The 20,685-nt window shown below is 55.6% G+C and overlaps 1 protein-coding gene across 1 annotated transcript; it reads left to right on the forward strand.

Moving 5' to 3' along the window:
- Positions 1–280: 280 nt before the first annotated feature.
- Positions 281–18,647, forward strand: ADAMTS8 (ADAM metallopeptidase with thrombospondin type 1 motif 8). The gene is made up of 9 exons (XM_055583404.1): positions 281–1,033; positions 7,410–7,649; positions 8,449–8,584; positions 9,086–9,253; positions 10,266–10,567; positions 12,489–12,672; positions 15,307–15,479; positions 15,595–15,770; positions 17,522–18,647. Exons 1-9 carry the CDS (start codon positions 281–283, stop codon positions 18,084–18,086), a joined length of 2,697 nt encoding a protein of 898 aa, XP_055439379.1. The 3' UTR covers positions 18,087–18,647.
- The last annotated feature ends 2,038 nt before the right edge of the window (positions 18,648–20,685 follow it).

Here is a 20,685-nt window from a genome sequence, read left to right on the forward strand (position 1 = left end):
ATAAATACGAAGAGCTCGGCAGCCCACTCGGTGCTTCCCGGGGTGTGGAGGAGGCGGGCGTGAAGGGCGCGCACGCGGCCAGGGCGCCAGCTGCTGCAGCTTCACTGGCCCGGCGGGCGCGAGCCGGAGAGGCTGCCTGGGGACCGCCGCCGCTAGACGCCCACCGGACACACGCCCGACCAGCCGCCAGCGCCTACCCGCGAGGACAGCGGCCGGGCCACCCGCACCTGCCCGCGCCGGGCCCCCTTCCTGCGCCTCCCGCGCCGCCGCCGCAGCCCCCATGCCCCGCGCCGCCCCCCGGTGGCCGCCGCTTCTGCTGCTGCTGCTGCTGCTGCTGCCGCCGCTCGCCCGCGGCGCCCCGGCCCGGCCCGGAGGCAGGAGGCCGGCCTCCGCGCTCGTGGTGCCCAAGCGGTTGCAGAGCATCGCCGGGGAGGTCGCGCTCCACCTGTCCGCCTTCGGCCGCGACTTGGAGCTGCGCCTGGAGCCCGACGACAGCTTCCTGGCGCCCGAATTCAAGATCGCGCGCCTCGGGGGCTCCGGCGGGGCTGCCAGGCACGAGAGGGAGCTGCGCGGCTGCATCTTCTCGGGCACGGTGAACCGGGACCCCGAGTCGCTGGCGGCCGTCAGCCTCTGCCGCGGGCTGAGCGGCACTTTCCTGCTGGAAGGCCAGGAGTTCACGATCAAGCCCCAAGGCGCTGGGCGCTCCCTGCATCAGCCACACCTCCTGCAGCGCTGGGGGCACGTGCACCCTGCCACTGCAGCCCAGCCCCTGTCCAGAGCGTCTGAGAGGGAGGCGCAGAAGGGAGAGGGTGAGAGGCAGGAGAGAAGAGCCGACACAGCGGAGGAGGAGGAAAAGGAGAAACAGGAGGAGGACGAGGAGGGCCAAGAAGAGGAGGCAGAAAGTTCCAGCGAGACACCACCAACCCTGGGGGCCAAGAACAGGACCAAACGGTTTGTGTCGGAGGACCGCTTTGTGGAAATGCTGCTGGTGGCCGATGCATCCATGGTTGCTTTCTACGGAGAGGACCTAGAGGTAAGACCTGCTGTGCGGGGACACCCTGATCACCTCCCAGAGTCTCCAAATTGTCCCCTTTCCTGTCCCTCTGAGAAAAATCCTTCCGGCTCCTCACCCCAAACAAGGTCCTCTCCTTTCTGAGAAAGGGAAGTAACTCTTTTCATGACCTCTGACACCCAGGAGACCACCTGCTCCTGCCACTACCTCCCTTCTAATTGGAGGGGAGGCTCTGGGCTCCCTCCTCCATGTCCACCCCCATCCCACACATGCTGAGCTGAAAGTGGGTTTTAAAGCACCCCCACCCCAGACACCTGCCTCGCCCAACAGAGACGATAAGTGAGCATTTGGGAAAAGCATCTACCCCAAGCCCCATTTCTCAGCCCCCTACTGTCTCCAGACCTGAGGGGCTCCCAAGGAAAGGCCGATGGGATGCAAAGGTGTCCTTTGCCTGCAGAACTGAGGCTGCCTTAAGTAAAAGACATTGTTTGCAGGGAGTTGAAGCTGGAAAGGGGCTGCCCAACTTCTGTGCGCCCAGCTGGTTCTGATCAGGGGCATGGATACCTTGCCAACCTGGCGCTCAGCCCTGGCAGAACTTGGCAGCACCGGCGTCAGCACGAGAAGGGAGGGGAACAGAATTTCTGCCTGGGGACTCAGCCCAGGAACCTGAAGCTTCAGGGGAGAGAGAAGGAGAAGACGATGGGGATCTGACCTCCTGTGGTGAGTGTCCCTGGTGGAGCCACAACTATTCTTGGCCCACCTGAGCTGCCCTCCGCCTAGACACAGCTCTCTATTGAGCTGGGGCAGGGAACTGAGTCCAGGGGACAGTTCCTGCAGCCAGGCCGATTCCAACTAGATTTACTGATGCTGTGGACTCCGCAGGAGGTGTGTGTGTCCCCCTACACCCCAGCACCTCCTCCAAGGACCAGATGAAGCAGAAGGCTCCAGGTGAGGCCGCGCTTTCTCTTATCCTGGGGAGCACAGAACCAGAGATGTGCCCCATGGAGGACTGACCTACCCAGAGGGCACCGATTCCTGAAATGGGCACCCTGGCCACAGCTGCAGCTCAACTGCTGCCATTTTGGTGATGGCAGTCTTGGCTGTCATCCTATTCTAGCCTCAGCCTGTGCCCAGCTGATGCCTGCCTTGGGGGCTCTGGCACCACCTGTGCACAACAGTCTACACGAGGCACGGCGGGCCCTTCTATTACTTGCCCCAGCTTTCTCAATCTGCCAGTCACTGGGAAATGCATTCTAGGTGCAAAGATGGGAAGAACTGGAGGTGAAAGGTCCATGTGGCTGCCCCCCTGGATGCTGCCAGGGTGGTTCAAACCCATCAGGCCCCGTGTTGGCAGTCTGTATTCACTCCTCCCAGAGCTTGGGATAGCAGCTTTGACCCCGCAGTCCAGTTCTGCCCAAGGACTGTGGGTCTGCACTGACCAAGTAGCTGCTCCCTGGCCTTCCAGGAGAGCAGGGGAAGGTGCCAGCCACCTCCTCTAACTCCTGCCCCAGCATGTCCTCCAGAAGGTGGCAGGTGGGGCTTCTCCCATCTCAGGTTGAGGACAGCCACACCTGGCTACCAGGGGACCCCTGGCAAAGTCCATCCATCTCAAACCCAGGGTGCGGTGCTGAGCCCTCCCACACACGATTCCTTTCTGACAGCTGCCTGACAACCGGGAGTCGGAAAGCCCACAAGAACAGGGAGAAGCAGTGGGAAAAGTCATTGCTTTTCGGTCTTCAGAGTCAAAATGTCCTCCCTAATGTTTCCCTACCCTCTCAGCTCAGCTCAACGCCCAAACACTTAAGATGCTGTGTATTTGCCTCCAGCATGTACTTGGCAGCTCCAGCTGTCAGAGCCACCTGAGAGCAGACATGCGGGCTGCCAGGCACCAGGGTTCCCAGGCCACTGAGGCAAGGGCAGGACTGGGTTCTGCCCCCAGGTCTGCTGCACCAGACAGCTGGCTTCCTCTTTGCACCCAGGGGCACTTGTACCTTCATAGGACTCTTGGCTGGATGACCCAGCATGCGTGTGTCCCACATGGTCCCCTCCACACACACAGGTTTCTGGACATTCAGACAGGATCGCTGCAGCAGCCCACCACCCCCCTGGGTCAGGAGAACACCCCAGAAGAGCTGTCAGGCACCTTGAAAGCTTAGGTCCTTCCCTGGGTGGGTAGGGTTCCCTCTGCCTTTGAGGCCAGCCTGACCCCTCTCCCTTGGTCTCATCCCGTCACTGCCTGCATTCTGCTGTCACTGCCCCAGGTGGGGCCGAGGCTGAGGCACAGCTGTTTCTATGACTGACCCCTGGCCCCTCTGCTCTGACTGTTTACCCGCTGTGGAGATGCCACAGGACAGACCTGAATTTCTCAGCTCAATCCTCTTGACTGGCCCATGAGCTCAGCCAAGGTACAAGTGAATGTCAAGGCCAGGTTCCCTGGCCTGCCCAGACACACCTCCTCAAATATAACCTAGTTCTCTGCAAGTAACTCTTCAAGGAGTCCCCTGGAGACCTCATTCACACAGATGGAAGTGCTTTAGGGTGTCCCAGCCACCAGGGTGTGTAATGAGGATAAACAGATGCTTCCCCCTCCCCCATGAAGAGACGCACCTGGACTTGGCAATGGAATCTAGTCTAAGCATCGCTGAGGCTGCTTCCTAGTGAGCCTTCTGGAAAGTTCAGCACCTCGTGGCGAAGTCACACGCTGAGAACATTCAATCTGCAGAGTGGTTTACAGGGACCACGCAGTGCGAACACCTGTGAGGGGGCAGAGGAAGAGAATGAAGGCTACAGACGATCTGTGACTTCCCCCAGGTCTCCTCACCCAATAGCTGTGCTGGTGTGCTGGGCCGTGCCGCCTGCTCAGCACCAGGGGGGTCTGTGACTCTGGCTCTGCCTCCCCTGACATCCTCCATGCTGTGGGAATGAGTCACTGAGCCCAGCCGCCCAAACAGGTCCAGCCACAATGGGAGGCCCAGTCCTGAGAAGAAACTGCCTTCAAGGCCAGAGAAAGAATTAACCGTGCACAAGTCTGGCTTCACTGTGAAGTGACGAGGAAGTTTTCCAGACTCTGTACACTTGAGTAGCTCAGACAAAGGGGGCTTTCTGAAAGGGGGGACCACCTCAGAAGAGACCTTTAACTCTGTCTGCACCCAGCTGCTGCTGACTGTTCGCAGATGAAACTGCACCAGGAAAGGGCGAGAGTAGGGAGCAGTGCCCCACGCTCAGTCTGGAAAATTGTCTAGCCAGACCATCAGCTGCTGAGCTTCTCAAGTCGCTGCTGAGCAGGGAGGTCCCCAGAGAAGACCAGAGGTGTCCCAGAGTCAAGCTACTAGCCAGTGGCTTCAGGGAGGGCTAAGTCACTTTGCCCCCGTTCCACTGCCCTTCGGGAAAACGTCTCCCACCAGCCCTATCACCAGAGTGGCCAAGTATCCTGGCTTGCCCAGCACAACCCCTGGCTAGGATTATCTTGGCGTAATTATTAACACTTCATCTTTACTCTCAGAAGTGTCCTGTTGTGGATAATAACAGAACAGACACATGTCTGAGTCTCCGCGGGCACGTTATATTGCCATGAAGTATGAACCCCCACTGGAAAAGACCAAGTGTTCGGTCTGTTGCCATCAGAATGATCGACCGTATAAAGCACTTCCCAGTTTAAAAAGGCCGTAGTCTTCAACGGTCCTTGAGTCTCCATGTACCCATCCTCCTGTCCCACTGGGAAGGCAGGTAGGACAGAGACAATGTCAAGGGCGCGCGGTCTTGCTCGCATACTTTGATCTCACTGTGTTGCAGTTGTCCTTGCAACAGCAAAGGTGGGTGGCAGTCAGTGCCATGAAGAAGAGCATAGACTTTGACAGAAAATAGAAATGCATGACTTGAGTAAGTTACCCCTTTTTCTGAACCTCAATTTCTTCACCAGCCTGACAGGCACTGTTATACCAAGGATCTGGCCGTGTCTGGAGGAGATAGTAAAATACAAAAGGCATCTGACCCAGGGCCTGACACATAGCAGATGCTCAGCAAAGCACAGCTAATACCAGAGTTGCCTTAGATGGCACTTTTGGGCCTGGAAGTCAGACCTGCCCTTCTGGACCAGGAGATAGGCCCAGAAGTGGGGTTCACGATCTCACAGCTGCCCGCCTGCCCAGGCCTGGCTCCCTGCCCCCAGGGTCAGTTAGATGCACAGGCATCCGAGCCACCAGTCCTCAGAGGAACTTCTCATCCTCAAAAGCTCAGTGATTGAGAGAAAGGGTAGGTGGGCCAGGCCAGGACTGCGGACTTTAACAGACACTTTGGACCATACAGGCCTGGCAGCCCTCTTTTGATGGGAATTATCTTAGAAGAGAGCATCCAAGGGAAACTTCAATGTCCTCCCATAAAACCCACTGCCTAAAAGGAAAACTCTCAAGCCGGCTCAGCCTGCCATTTGCATGATGTTTGGAGAGGAAGCTATGAGCTCCCTGAACCCCAGGGAGAAGAATTCATGAGCCTCGGTGTCAGGTTGCACATCCCATGCACTCATGTACCTTCGGTTCACACTGGGGATCAACCCATTGACAGTCTCTGCTAGTCTGACAGAGCAGCTTGGGAAATAGAGCCTTGTTAAACCTTAGATCACTGGTTCCTTATTCCAAACCTTTAGGGACTGGTTGTGGGGCAGCTGGCGTTTCTCGCCTACATGTCTTCTTCATCAAACATCATCTCCCTAGTTTTGAGATTGTGATGTTGGAACTTGAAGGGAGTTCTCTTGTGAGGAGGGTTGCAGGTTGTTGCAGGTTGTTCCAGGAGTTGGCCACTGGTCCTCATCAGGGGTGGCGGGGGGCACCCTGGAAGCAGCGGATAACTGGAGGGAAGAGCCTGACAGGCTGCCACTCCTCAGCCCTCACCCCCAGCTGCCTAATGAGGTGGTTACTTGTTTCCCTCAGGAATCTGACTCCAGGAGTGGGTGCCAAGTTTCAGCTTTGTTGATAAGATGTTTACATCAGCCTAAACATAGCTGGAATGTCTGACACACTAAGTGACCTGCCGACCCCTGTTTATAGGCTTACCAAATATCTGGCCCGTTGCCGGCAAGATGAACAGACAGATCCCATTCACAAGTAATGGGATTCATCTGGAACTCCCATACGTGACCTCAGCCCCGGAATGTCCCTCTGTAGCCTTTCACCTTCGGTTCCTTCCTTCCGGTCCCACCTTCCAGATCACAGGAGGGCAGAAAAAGAGGCTACAGGGGAGTGGAGCCCTGAGGGGCAGGGAGCAGGACTGGCCACACTCCTGGCGGAGGACCTCGGTTTCCTGTTCTGTAGAATCATCCTAGACGATGCTCTTCTGGAGGTCCCAGAGGCAGGAGAGTGACCTGATCTAGCCTCCTCGGAGGCCTTGGGAGCTGTTGGCAGCCCAGGGTTGGGCAGAGGCCAAGCACCGATGTCCACTCTTCCTCTGACCTTGATGGGACCAGAAGCAGTGTGAGCCTGAGAGCCTGGGTCTCACCAGCCCATCTGGTTCTCTCCTGACCCAAGCTGAGGAGGATTAAACCCCCTGGGCTGTCCAGGCAGAAGCCAGGAAGCCAGGTCCTGGGAAGCTTAATGAGAAGAGTATAGACCTCAGAGGCAGACATGCCTATGCTACATCCCAGCTTTAAGAGCTGGGCGGCTGTAGACAAGGTATTTGACTTGTGAGAACCTCCACTTTCTTGTTGGAGAAATGAGGATGACTGCCCAGATCATTGTGAGCATTTCCTGAGGTGACGCGTATCCAGTCTGCGACTGGTGCAGAGGAGCTCCTGTTAGGAGTGACCATTACAGCAAAGTTTCCTTCCTGAAGAGTAGGGGTTACCGCAGCAGACTGAGGACAATTCTCCATGGACTCCATAACCTTGAGTGCTCAGACAAGTGCTTCTGGGCTGAGAGCATGAGGGGAGGGGTGGCTGGCAGGGAGACGGTGGGTGTCCAGGTTAAGGTAGATAAATCGTGCAGTCCAGTAGAAGAACTTTCTGTGACGATGGAAATGTTCTACAGCAGCCATGAGTCTTATGTGGCTATTGGTGCTCTTGAAATGTGCCTGGTGTGGCAGAGGGATGGTGATTTTAATTGGATTGAATTTTAATGGATTTAGATGTCCATGGCCATGTGTGGCTGGGCAGGATGTTAAACACACAAGCTTTGAAGCCAGGCCTTCAGGGTTCATGGGCTGGCTGACACACTAGCTCTGGACCTCAGGCCACTTACTCAGCCATGGATTTCTAATACGTACAAGGAAGGGAAATAATGCCAGTGCTTGGGGTGGTGGGGAGGGGGGTTAGGAGCCCACCCAAAGAGGCTACACACCAACGCCCTGCAGTGAGGAGTGGGCACTGCTGGGAGGTTGACCCCTCCTTCTTCACCCCTGCTCGCCTCAGAACCACATCCTGATGCTGATGTCCATGGCTGCCCGCATCTACAAGCACCCCAGCATCGGTAACTCCGTCAACCTGGTGATGATGAAGTTGGTGATCCTGGGGGACGAGAAGCTGGGCCCCGAGGTGTCAGACAACAGCGGGCTGATACTGCGCGACTTCTGCGCCTGGCAGCAGGACGTCAACCAGCCCAGAGACCGGCACCCTGAGCACTTCGACACGGCCATCCTGCTCACCAGAGAGGTTGAGGGCCTCCAGACACTGCAGGGGACGGGGCAGACACTGGGCGGGTCAAGGAGGGGGTGTGGCTCAAATGTGGAGCCCACCCAAATGTGGGGACTGGCTCCCTGCTGGCCCTAGCTGGACAGAGAGCCGTGAATGTGGACGAGGGGGCGGGGGAGGAGGAGGTCATGAGGACAACTATGAGGTATTTCAAGGGAAGCAGAGGAATGCGTAAGGGCTCTTGTCCAGAAGTTTGTGACCAGCTGTCTGCTGAGGTCATGACAAGATGAAAAGGGCTCAAACTGCCCTGAGAGACATGTGGAGTTGGAACAAAGTCCAGAGGTGCAGCTGCAACCCGGGTTAAACCCCGGGGGCAGGTAACCAGGCTCCTCCCATAATGTCTCCAAATCAGGAGGCCCACCCACCTTCCTGGGGAGATTTAAGCAGGTGGTTTCCTACAGCCTAGCCAGAGTCATCATGGGTTGAGGCCTTGCTCCCCGCCCCCCAGGCCTCAAGACAACCCCGAGGTCAATGCTGCGTGTTTAGCCCCACTTCACAGCTGGGGAGCCCGAGGTCCAAGGGTCAGGGCCCACCCATCTCCCTATGAGGGGGGTCCATAGCCTCACCACTCCTCAGGCTATCCTGCCTCCCAGGACAGGCTTCCCAGGCCCACAGCCTGACGTCTTGCTGACGTAGATGACAAACGTCCTTTATGAAGAAATAGAGATTTGGCTGAAAACATCTCCCTCATCTCGGGAGGTGCAGGAACATGCAGTTCCAGTCCTCTTTTTGTCCTCACATCTCGCTTTCTCCTGAGCAGAACCTTTGCGGGCAGGAGGGCAGGTGCGACACCCTGGGCGTGGCCAACGTTGGCACCATCTGTGAACCCAGCAAGAGCTGCGCCGTGATCCAGGACCAGGGCCTTCAGGCGGCCTACACTCTGGCCCACGAGCTCGGTAAGATCCCCCACTCCCAGAGGCTAGGTGCTGGGTTGGGGGGACCTGCCTTCCAGAGTCCAGTGGTGCAGCCCCCCAGGGCTGTGCCATGCTTCCTGGTTGTCACAGAGTAACTGTGCCCTCATGCTCTCCATCCCCACCCTGAGTGAAGGGCCATCCTCAGGGGGCACAGGGAAACAAACACCAGTGCTCAGATAGAGCCGTGAGGGGATGTCCTGGCTAAGCAGTCAGGATTCAGGAGGTCATCTGCAATGACAGTGAGAGAAAGTGAGCAAACGATTAAGGGGAGTGTGAATCAGGAAAGGCCCCAGCAGAAAAGAGAGGGATCCCAGTGCTCCCAGTTCCCCTGGGAGAGTGGGCTGAGAACTGTCCCTGAGGAATAAACAGGTGGAGTTCCTGGATGAGCTGGCACTGCTTAGGCCTTCAGAGCACTGTGCCCCATGGATGGACGGCTGACAGCAATGGAGGCGGCAGGTGGACTAGGGGTCTCGTCCTCCCCAGGGCACGTCCTCGGCATGCCCCACGACGACTCCAAGCTTTGTACTCGGCTGTTCGGGCCCCTGGACAAGCACCACATGATGGCGCCGCTCTACGTCCAGCTGAACAAAACACGGCCCTGGTCCCCCTGCAGCGCCTCGTTCCTCAGAGAGTTCCTGGACCGCGGGTACGGTAGGTCCCCGCTTCTCCTTGGCCGGAGGCGGGCACCCGCATTCGTGAACCGCGGGTACGGTAGGTCCCCCGCTTCTCCCTGGCCAGCAGCGGGCACCTGCATTCCTGGACCGCGGGTACGGTAGGTCCCCGCTTCTCCCTGGCCGGCAGCGGGCGCAACGGGCACCCACATTCCTGGACCGCGGGTACGGTAGGTCCCCCGCTTCTCCTTGGCCGGCGGCGGGCACCCGCATTCCTGGACCGCGGGTACGGTAGGTCCCCGCTTCTCCCTGGCCAGCGGCAGGCACCTACTTTGCTTGAGTCTCAGGACGGGAGACATTCGGCAGCTGTGTCCTCACTGCCCTCCAGGGCTGAGGTGCTCTACCCACTCCTCTAGCCTGCTGTTCCTCAGCCCAGCTTCTAGCGCCAATGAGATTGTCTACAGAGCAGATAGAAGTGGTCTGAGAAGGTCTGTTGGAGAAGGTGGGTTCCCACAGACCTTGAAGGAATGGAAGAATGTTTGTCATACAGAGCAGAGAAGGGAGCCTCCGGCTGGAGCCATACATCACTTTGTAGCGTGAAAACAGCACAGGCAGGAACGCCCCCTGAGAGCAAGGAGTGGGGCGAAGTACCTGGTGCAGGCAGCCTGGCTTGTGGAGTAAAGAAGTGAAGACACAAGTGATTCTTGATGCAAAAATAATAGATTGTTCAAACATCAGTACTTTGGCTTTAATTCTCTGGGCCTGGATTTAACAGTCTATTTACATCCCTAATTATACTGTGACTTAGATTAGTGCTACAATTAGCTGGCCTTCCCTAGGTAAACACTGAATACATATAAGACATTCTGGATGACAAAGAAATTCAATCCTTTAAATAAATGTGCTACTGATAGTCAAAACGTGGAAGGAATTTCTCTAGATGATGGAGTGTTGACAGTTTGTGGATTGAAGTCAAGGAGTCCTTGAGTGTCATGTGAGAGGAGGGAACCCCTGGCCCTTATTCCTGTTTCTCTGCTTCCTTCATTCCTCAGGGGACTGCCTTCTGGATGCCCCTTCCTGGGCCATGGCCCTGCCCACAGACCTCCCTGGCCGCAGGCCCCTCTATGACCTGGACCAACAGTGCAAGCAGATCTTTGGGCTGGGCTTCCGCCACTGCCCCAACTCCTCTGACCAGAACACCTGCGCGCAGCTCTGGTGCCGCATTGATGGCCCCGACCCCCTTTGCCACACGAGGAATGCCAGCCTGCCCTGGGCTGATGGGACACCCTGCGGGCCCGGGCACCTCTGCTGGGAGGGCAGCTGCCTGCCCGAGGAGGAAGTGGAGAAGCCCGAGGTGAGGGACGGCTACTGGGGTGTCAGGGAGAGGGACGGGGGAGGGCTGTTTCCATGGAGGAAGCTGCACTTGAGAGCTAGGAAGCAGGAGGCTTGGGGCCAGATGCAACTATGAGTAGAGCCACACATCCTTTGACACACAAAACAAAGCGTATTTATTCAGACACAACAGGAGCCCTTTGAGGGTGTCCTCAGAGCAAACGGATGGAGCTATCAGGGCTTGGGCGTTTGGAGAGCTTGCCTTTGGAACAGCTGTGGACTTGACTTGGAGGACTGGTGCTAGGTGTGAACACTCCTGAGCGAGACTGTCATGGCCACTCAATAAACAGAAGCCATTATGAATTCTATTATAAATAGAGTGAGTGACAGCAGAGGAGGGACACCCCATCAAGAAGGAGGGGAAAGTATTCATGCCCTACCCGTGTCTGAGCTGAATTCATAGCTAGGGGTCGGGACAGTGGGAGGTAGTGTGGGGACCCCTTGTTCCAGAAGGAGGGAAGAAGGAAGGGGAACCACCTCTGAGCCAGCAGAGAAGACTTGGCAGAGTGAACCTGCAGGGAAGGCAAGGCAATGTCGAGAAGGGGTTTTAAATGGCTGGCTCCTTTGCCCAGCTCTTTGTATTTCCAAACTGTGAGGCTCGTCACCTTTCTCTAACTGGAGTCACTGAGCCATCTCTGAAACAATGTCCGATGGGTCTCAGCCTGGGTCTGGCCAGCTCTGAATCACCAGGGTGGCCTGCGCTCTCACCCTCTGGAAGGCTGTCCTCAGGGCACATCCTGTGCACTGAGGCCCAGGGGCCTGTGTGGCCAGGTAATCCACACGTTCCTTCTAAGCTTGGGCCGGGATGGGCGTCATGGATTCTTTCTAAGCCCCCTCCCAGCCCCTGCCCAACACGTGGCTTTTCCCAACCCTGTCCTGCAGTGTGGGCTTCACACAGTCCTGAGGGGAGAGGTGGGAAGGGGGTCCACTCCCACCTTCCCCAGCAGCGCAGCCAAGCTCCACACAGGAAAAAGTGGCCAGAAAGTGAACCCAGGCTAGTGCTTCTAATGTATTTTTAAGGGGAAAAGACAGATCGGAAATACTGCATATATTGACAGAATCATGTCTCTGTAAAATAAAAACACTGTACCTTCATGACGATAGTCAGAGCAAAGGTACAAAGGGATATTGATGAAAATCATGTCAATGGCTTCATCTAGGTAGTGGTATATCTTTAAGTGTTACTTTCTCTCACATTTTTCCTATTTTTCATTTTTTATAGGATCACGTATGACTTCTGTAACCGTTAAAAAATTATTTTCATTTTGAAAACTCTGTACCCACCCATCACAACTGCTTGACCTCAGAGTCAGTTGTAAAGTTGGATGTGACTGTTCCCAGGATGTCCTACTCGCTCCTGGACCTGGAGGCTAGTAGACTAGCAGCCTCACCTCCCAGAGATCCTTCCTTTAGGTCCGAGCTGCTCAGCCTCAGCAGTGGTGGTGTCCGGGCTGTGTGCACCCTGGCTGTATAGGCTGAGCAGCTCCCCGTCCCCGACTCATTGGAGGCCAACAGCGTACACCCTGCCCAGCTGTGACACAGTGTCCCCAAACACTGAGGGAGTCTCAGCCCCCACAGGAAACCACTGTGTTTTCCTCAGCCCTATTCCCATAAAAGTGTTTGATTCTGCAACTCCTACTGAGCACCTTACAAAGGGTGAGGAATGGTTCTAGACCCCTGGCTGCTTGGGGGGCAGCCGAGGGCCAGGCCCGCACAGACTCTGTGGTCAGCTGCAGTCACACATGCCACTGAGTCACTGGGAAAACGAATTGAGCAGTTAGCGAACTCCACCCACCAGCACAAGCACAGCTAGGAGAGGAGGTCCCACCGAGAGCCTAGGCCCTCTCCCCTCCTCCCACTCAGCGCGGCCTTGTGTGTTGCAGGCTGTGGTGGATGGAGGCTGGGCCCCGTGGGGACCCTGGGGTGCATGTTCACGAACCTGCGGAGGAGGAGTACAGTTTTCATACCGTGAGTGCACCAACCCCGAGCCTCAGAACGGAGGGAAGTACTGCCTGGGTCAGAGAGCCAAGTACCAGTCGTGCCACACCGAGGAGTGCCCCCCGGACGGTAATGACCAGAGCAGCTGCTACGGCGACTGCAGCTCATCCCTGGAGGAGGGTGGTCTCCCGGGCTCAGAGCTTTCCGGGGTGCAGACAGAAATGAGCTCTCGAGGCACCACACTTCGGGGCAGCCTACAGTGCCCCAGGACAGCTCTCACTGTGCAGGGAGAGCCTGGCAAAATCAAAGAGAGAAACCACCCTGGTTTTTGGAGATGTTGACATGGAGGATGTCACTCCCAACCAGCTTATGCACTAGAGCTGGGGCAGGGCTCTGCAGAGGGCTCGAGTCCACAGTAATACTCCTCCTGGAGGAGTCTAAACCCTGGTCTGTGTGCAGAACAATGGAGCCATTGTCCAGAGCAATTGTCGGAGCCACCTCCAGGGTCATTCCAGCCAACGTTCAGCCCAGGGCAGAGGGAAGGTTTCTGAATCTGATCCTAGCCCACACTTCTGAGAAGGTTGCTCATCTCCCCTTGGGGCCATGGCATCTGCCTATGGCAACCTTCCTGGGAAGTGCCTCATTTCTGCCTCCCAGGCACATCCCCCAGTGCCCACAAGAAAGCACATACCTTTTTTTTTTTTTTCATGTAGTCTTCTTTAATTGGAGGATAGTTGCTTTACAATGTTGTGTTAGTTTCTGCTGTGAATGAGCTCTGAGTATACATATATCCCCTCCCTCTTGGACCTCCCTCTCCTCCCTTCCCCTCCTAACCCTCTAGGTCATCACAGAGCACCGAGCTGAGCTCCATAAAAAGCACATATCTTAACTCCTTAACTAGGAGCAGTGACGGCTACAGAGACATGAGAGGGAGTCCCTGCAGATCTTTGTTCCACCACCCTGTCCAGCTCCTTGTCACAGCTCCAGGGAGTGTGACAGGCAGCAAATGGCACACACTTTTAGGGAGGTTAGAGAAGTTCCTCCAAGCACAGAGGCCCAGCCCAGGGAGGGCAAATAGCAAGGGAGTCTGGAAGCTTTGTAGTTTTGCAAGACGAGGAGGAGCTGTAATGGCAGGAGGCTCTAGAGCATCTGCCTGGAATTGTGGGCATCTTCCTGGCACACTAGTGAAGGGCTCCTGGGGAAATGAGAGAGAGAAGAGAGGAAAGAATGAATACGAGACACGGAGGAGATACGGACAGGAGCTGAGACCAGGATTTCAGGTGCACTGGTACCAGCCATCTCCATCAGTGGGAGCTTAGTGCCTCTCATGTGCCTCAGCTGTCCTGATGCTCTCTCAGGAGGGGGCGTGGCCACCTGGGGTTTGAAGCTCCACAGACCATGAAGGTGTCCAGCTGGGTGGGGAACCTCAGCAGTAAGAGCAGCGCTAACTTCAGGACCGCGAGAAGGAAACACCCAGGTCTTCCTGTCTTGGAAACAGCAGGATGGGTGGGAGACTGGGCACCAAGTCTCACAGGAAACCCCCAGCCTTAGCTTGTGAGCAGTGGACTGAGTTGTGGAGTATGGGAAGGAGCATGCAAAACCTCAGCTTATCCTGAACAGAGGACAGGACTTAGTGACATGCTGGAAATAGCAGATGTAGGTGCTCAAATGTCAAGAAGATACCAGGGTTCCAGTCTCAGGCTAGAAGGTGGTAACATCACCCTATGAAGAGTCAACCTGGAGAAGGCAATGGCACCCCATTCCAGTACTCTTGCCTGGAAAATCCCATGGATGGAGGAGCCTGGAAGGCTGCAGTCCATGGGGTCGCTAAGAATTGACACGACCAAGCAACTTCACTTTCACTTTTCACTTTCATGCATTGGAGAAGGAAATGGCAACCCACTCCAGTGTTCTTGCCTGGAGAATCCCAGGGACGGGGGAGCCTGGTGGGCTGCCGTCTATGGGGTCACACAGAGTTGGACACGACTGAAGTGACTTAGCAACAACAATGAAGAGTCAACCAGGTGATGGAGGAACCACATGGAGTTGGGCCTCACTGAGCTGGAGGTAATCACAGTGTCTTCAAGTTGACTTCCCCAAGGACACCCAGAATTACAGCAAGTGGAGTACAGAGGCCAGATCAGAATTAGGGACAGAGGGGGCCTTTGTCCAAACGTCCAGTGTCAAGAGTCATGATTAGTAGAGGGTCCAAAATATACCTCTATGTGTCATTCTCTGCTTCCCAGGCCTACTGAGCTATCCCCATCCTCACCTAGGTTTGGTGTTGGTGGTGGTTTAGTCGCTAAGTTATGTCCGACTCTTGCAACCCCATGGACTGCAGCCCGCCAGGCTCCTCTGTCCATGGGATTTTCCAGGCAAGAATACTGGAGTGGATTGCCACTTCCTTCTCCAAGGGGTCTTCTCAATCCAGGAATCGAGTCTAGGTCTTCCTGCACTGAAGGCGGATTCTTTATACCAACTGAGCCACGAGAGAAATCTAATCAGTAAAGCAGAATTAAGACCCTCCCCAATAGAAACACTGTCTTTCCCAGAAAACCCCCCCGGGGCAGGCTGCTCCTTTCCTGCCTCATGAGTCAGCGCCGAGGTCAGTGCTGAGGAAGGATGGGCTGAGGTGACCCATGTCCTGGGACCAGGTCAAGTCCAGGAGGAAGAAGGATGCCTGGAATCTGGGCATCTCCCCCTCAGGGTCCTCCCTGCTTCAGTTCAGCATGGTGACTCCGTGACCTCTCATCCTCGTTTTAGGGAAAAGCTTCAGGGAGCAGCAGTGTGAGAAGTTCAATGCCTACAATTACACAGACGTGGAGGGAAACCTACTGCAGTGGGTCCCCAAGTATGCGGGGGTGTCCCCCCGGGACCGCTGCAAACTGTTCTGCCTAGCCAGGGGGCGGAGCGAGTTCAGAATATTTGAGGACAAGGTGAGGAACCTTCTGGAACTCAGATGCACGGGTGGGGAGGAAGGCCTCCTGGCCTGGACCATGTGCGGGCTGCATCTATGCTCAGGTCCCTTCAGACCCCGCTTCCTTTCTGCAGGTGATCGATGGCACCCTGTGCGGACCTGATACTCTGGCCATCTGTGTCCGTGGCCAGTGTGTCAAGGCTGGCTGTGATCACGTGTTGGACTCACCTAAGAAGCTGGACAAGTGTGGGGTGTGTGGGGGCAAAGGCGACTCATGCAGGAAGGTGTCTGGCTCCTTCAGTCCCTCCAGGTGGGTCTCCCAGGAGTCCTGTCCCTAGCTGCAGGAGTGGACCGGGCTTTAGAGATAGACAGTGGCGACCCCTGCATACCCGGGAGCACCAGCTGCAGTGTCTGCATGAACTCGGTATCCTCTCTGTCTCAGAGTGGTTGTGAGGGGTCAGGAGGTGGGAGAGCACGTGGCACAGTCTGACTGGCAGAGGGGCCACCGGAGGCCACGTGCATGGGGCTGCATCATCTCTGAGTCACTCGGCAGCAGATCTGCGCTGAGTAACTGGGACCCCTGCCAGAAGCAGCTCCTCCAAGCCTGCAGTGGGAAGGACGTTTCACCTGTACCCGGTGGGTCCTGCCCTTTCTGCAGGTGGATCTTCAGAAAGGGGGTTCTTGGGGACCTTGGCAGTCTTGGAGCTTCCTGAATCTGAGAGCTGCAGATCCTTTCTCATACCTTAAATCCATAAGTTCATGTGAAGTGAAGTGAAAGTTGCTCAGTCAAGACCGACTCTTTGCAACCCCATGGAGTATACAGCCCATGGAATTCTCTAGGCCAGAATACTGGAGTGGGTAGCCTTTCCCTTCTCCAGGGGATCTTCCCAACCCAGGGACTGAACGCAGATCTCCCGCATTGCAGGCAGGTTCTTTACCAGCTGAGCCACAAGGGAAGCCCTTCTATATTTAAGTGCTTTCACTTCTGATTGATTCCTAAAATGAGTCTGTCAGGGCCAGGATGGTCATTTCCTGTTTATAGATGAGGAAACTGAGGCACGAAGAGATAACATGATCATCTGAGGTCACCATGGTAGGTAACAACGTCTGAGGAGAACCCAGGTTTCTCCTTTCCTAGAGGTTTTTTCCTGCCCTGCACACACTTCGTAGAGAAGGGCAAGGGTCCATGGCCACACTGCACCCCTACCCAACTCCTTCATGCTACCTCATCTCATCAGAATCAAAGAACAGAATCTGCTTTCAAATACAACTCGCGAGTCTGTTCAAATTTAAACTCAATGATATAGAAAAAAGAACCACGGGGCATGAGGCGGTCAAAGGGGGAGTCCCCACAGTGCTCGCTCAGGCCTTAGATCAGGGGCCAGGGTCCTCTCACAGCTTCCCAGTGGGCATGAGACAAGAACAGCAAATAACAGAGTGACTGCCCTCCTCAGGCCTCTTCACCTCCCTCCTAGCCTATGAGACCAAATACTTTCTACCCCCAACGAGAAGAATAAGAATTCAGGGTTCTCCATCCCACAGAAAGCCCAAGGCCCACAATAAAGTGAAAACATTTGCCCCAGAGCAGCCTGTCGCCCCCGATGGCCCAGCTCCTGGTGCTGGCACACCCGGGAGAAGGCCCCTGGGCACAGTGTGCCACCCTGCTCCCTGCCCTCGAGCCACACAGCCACACTTCCAGGAACGGACGGACTCTGAGAGAGGAGTGAGGCATCCATCTGGTCAGATCCTGGAATGGGCGTGGGGACTTGAGCAGCAACAGCCCAGCTTTCACTTCCCTTTGGGCTGCCTTCCCCTGTGTGCTATCGTCAATTCTCATCTCCAAACACTCACAATAGAGCTGCCGGGCAAAGCAAAAATCCCAACGTACAGAGCATTCTTGCTGGCGTCACCAGCTGATTTATTGGCAACTTTATGCAACTATTTCCTGATTTGATAGTGCAAATTTTTGTCTGCCCACCTCCAAGCACTCCACACTGACCTCTTGAGTGCCTGACTGGGGGAGCCACAGGTCCTAAGGGTATCTTTCTGTTCCTGTCACAGTTATGGCTACAATGACATTGTCACCTTCCCGGCTGGCTCCACAAACATTGATGTGAAACAGCGGAGTCCGCCGGGAGTTCAGAACGATGGCAACTACCTGGCCTTGAAGACCACAGATGGCGAGTACCTGCTCAATGGAAACAATGCCATCTTTCCCACAGAACAGTACATCCTGCTGAACGGGACTGTCCTCAGGTACAGCGGTGCCTTCACCTCCCTGGAGCGGCTGCAGAGCTTCCAGTCCCTTCCCGAGCCACTGACCTTACAGCTCCTGAAGGTCCATGGGGATCCCCTCAAGGTCAAATATACCTTCTTTGTCCCTGACGATATGAACTCCAGCAAACAGAGCAGCAGAGAGAGGACAACCACCAATGTCATTCAGGCCCTGCTCAACACGCAGTGGGTGCTGGGGGACTGGTCTGAATGTTCTCACAGCTGCGGGGCCGGCTGGCAGCGGCGGACGGTGCAGTGCCGTGACCCCAGCGGCCAGACCTCTGCCGCCTGTGATGAGGCTCTGAAGCCTGAGGATACCAAGCTCTGCAGAAGCCTGCCCTGCTTCTCGTGATCCAGAGGGGGTGGCTTCTGCTCATGGACTCGGGGTGTGGGGTGCAAACAAGGTCGCACTATGGTGACCCCACATCTGGAGGTGGTATTGCCAGCCTACCCAGGCCTTACACTGCCATGGCCCTCAAGCTGGGCATGAATCTACAAGCAGAGGAGAGGAAAAGAGACAGACCGCAGATGCTGTGGGGTGGACCCTCCTTGGTTCAAGTAGAGGGCGTAAGGTAAAAGGGACACAAACAGAAGATTCGTTCAGCCTGTTTGAAAAGGAGTAGCAGAGTTAAATGAAAAAAACTATTTTCTACTTGGTTCCCTTGATAAATAATCTACCTCAGTGAGGAAAATATTAGTCACAGAGAGACGGGGAATTGGGGTAATGGTGAGCATCACGGCAAGCCCCATATTTGCACCCTGAGGCGTCTTCAGAGATGACCGGGACTATCTTCAGCATTAAACCCATCGGCTGGAGGGCTGCGAGCCCGGGACTGTGAAGAGCCCCGTGTTCTCAGGCTCCCACCTGCAGGGGTGGATCCACTTCAAGTATTTATGCAAATGTGTCTCTGAACTAAAGTGTGCTCTTGTGCCAATGCAGTGGTCTGACCTGGCTCTGTACTTCTCTGGAAGGGCAGGGGACCCGGGGCCCCAGGACAGAGGCTGAAACTAGGTCAGCTCACCTTGAGCACACCCGTAGAAGCTGGCACCTTGCCTGCATCTCTGAGACCTCCCTCTGAGTGTTCTTATCTGCCGAGTCCAGCCAGTTGAGGCAAGGCTGTATCTGCATACTCCAGACTGGAGGTTCTCCAACTTCAGTGGGCATTAGGGTCATTAAAGTCCTACTTGAAACGCAGATGGCAGGGCCCAACCCCAAGGGTTTCTGAGTCAGTGTCAGGGACTGCAAATCTGCGTTTCTAACAAGTTCCCAGATGACGTGGAGGCTGCTAGTTTGGGGACCCTGCTTTGAGAAGCCCTGCTCTAGTGGAAACTTCCAGCTCTGGGGTAACAAAGGTTTGGCGATGCCCCCAGGTTGCTTATTCTTGGGAAATCCTTTCCCATTCCATTCTGCATGTGTCCTCATCCTCATATTTACATACCGACCAGCCGGAGAAACAAGATTCTCTTAGCATCTGAGGAATGCCACACCTGTTTCTAAGGACCATCATCCCAGTGACCTCAGCTCCTTCTCTCCACGTTGAGTTCAGCCCCAACTCACAACTCTTTTGACTACACAAACTGCAGCTGTCCCCATCAGCGCTGTTACACAGAATGACCTCCCCACCAGCACCTGAAACCTGCCCGAGAACCCCCCTAATCCCACCTTACTCCAGGTCCCCTCATCTCTGCCTGGCTCTGAGCAAGCCCCCAGCTCGTCTTCCATGTGGTCTGGTGTACAAGGAGCTTAGGCCCGGGTCACAGTGGATGGAAAGGAACAGACGACATCAAGAGACGACACTCTAATGAAGATGGGAGAAGTCTGAATGAGGATCTTCCTTTTTCTATCCCCTTTGACCCCTTGGTCCTTCCCTTTAGCTATCTCCTGAGACCCCTTCTAATGAAAAGTGGGCTCAGCAGAGAGGATGCTGCACGGAGCCTGTGTGAGAGGAAAGGTGCCCCTGGGAGGATTTAGTTGTGGGGCGCAGGCAGGCAGATGGGATTCGGCTCCAACCCCGCCTCCGAGGGTTGTCTTGACGTGGTGCGAACTCCATGTGGCAGTCATGGACGCCACTGACCACTTTTCCCTGACTGCCATGTCCTTGGTGAGTGGGAGGCCGGGCTTGCCTCAGCATAAACAAGCACACACAGGCATGTTGATGATGACCAGAAGTGCCGTATTTGTCCTTGTTGCGCACCAGCTTTGTTGAGGTGGACCGTGTATTTCTGCAATTCTTTGTCTCTTTCCGTTCTCTTTCTCCCCCAAATAATCAAGGCCAAGTGTGTCCACAGTAACTGCCCACACGTGCCCAGCTGTGCCTTCCCTACAGCCTGCATCATTACCAGGCACAGAGTCTGCCTGGCACTCAGCTGGCAGCAGAGCTGCTGGTGCGCAGAGCAGAATAATATCCTGCTTGGCTCCTCCTTGCTGTGTGGGCTCAGCGAGGCTCACAGAAGACAGGCTTGTTTGTGTCTGGAAACTCAGCAGCTGCAGCTCAGGGACTCTGAAAACAGATCTGCAGGAGAGACCAGGCTGTTGCTCCCCCAGCCCACCACGACCACCCTTGTTGCCCAGAGGAGGGAAGACTGACTTTCCTCTGCTGACAGCTTGCACCCTCAGCAGTGGTTCCTCACCGAAGTGGCACCGGTGCCTCCCCTGAAACTCCGTGAGGCCCTGACTTGACAGGTAACTTGGTCATTCCTCTGGGCCCTCCAAGCTCCTGGCAGAAATATTTCAAAGGTGGTCCATTAGCCTCAAAGTTTATTTCCAACCTTCCATCCTTGAGATAAGTGAGTCCTTGTCTGGGGTTATTCTCTCCCCTTCATTCCCCTGTAGCTGACCAGAGGGTTTGTGAATTCACAGAAGTATGCTATGTCACTGTCCCCAGCCAGCTTTGGTCAACCACCCCTCTCTCCCAGGGTGAGGGGCTCATTTTCCCGCCAGCTCCACGTGG

Source organism: Bubalus kerabau, chromosome 5 (assembly GCF_029407905.1).
Source record: "Bubalus kerabau isolate K-KA32 ecotype Philippines breed swamp buffalo chromosome 5, PCC_UOA_SB_1v2, whole genome shotgun sequence".
NCBI classification, from domain to species: Eukaryota; Metazoa; Chordata; class Mammalia; order Artiodactyla; family Bovidae; genus Bubalus; species Bubalus kerabau.

Excerpts from the sequence above, each read along its gene's own strand:
- ADAMTS8 (XM_055583404.1), top strand. The coding sequence starts at position 281 with ATGCCCCGCGCCGCCCCCCGGTGGCCGCCGCTTCTGCTGCTGCTGCTG. Across the intron at positions 10,568-12,488 it reads AGGAAGTGGAGAAGCCCGAG|GCTGTGGTGGATGGAGGCTG; the intron begins GTGAGGGACGGC and ends TGTGTGTTGCAG. Across the intron at positions 12,673-15,306 it reads CGAGGAGTGCCCCCCGGACG|GGAAAAGCTTCAGGGAGCAG; the intron begins GTAATGACCAGA and ends TCCTCGTTTTAG.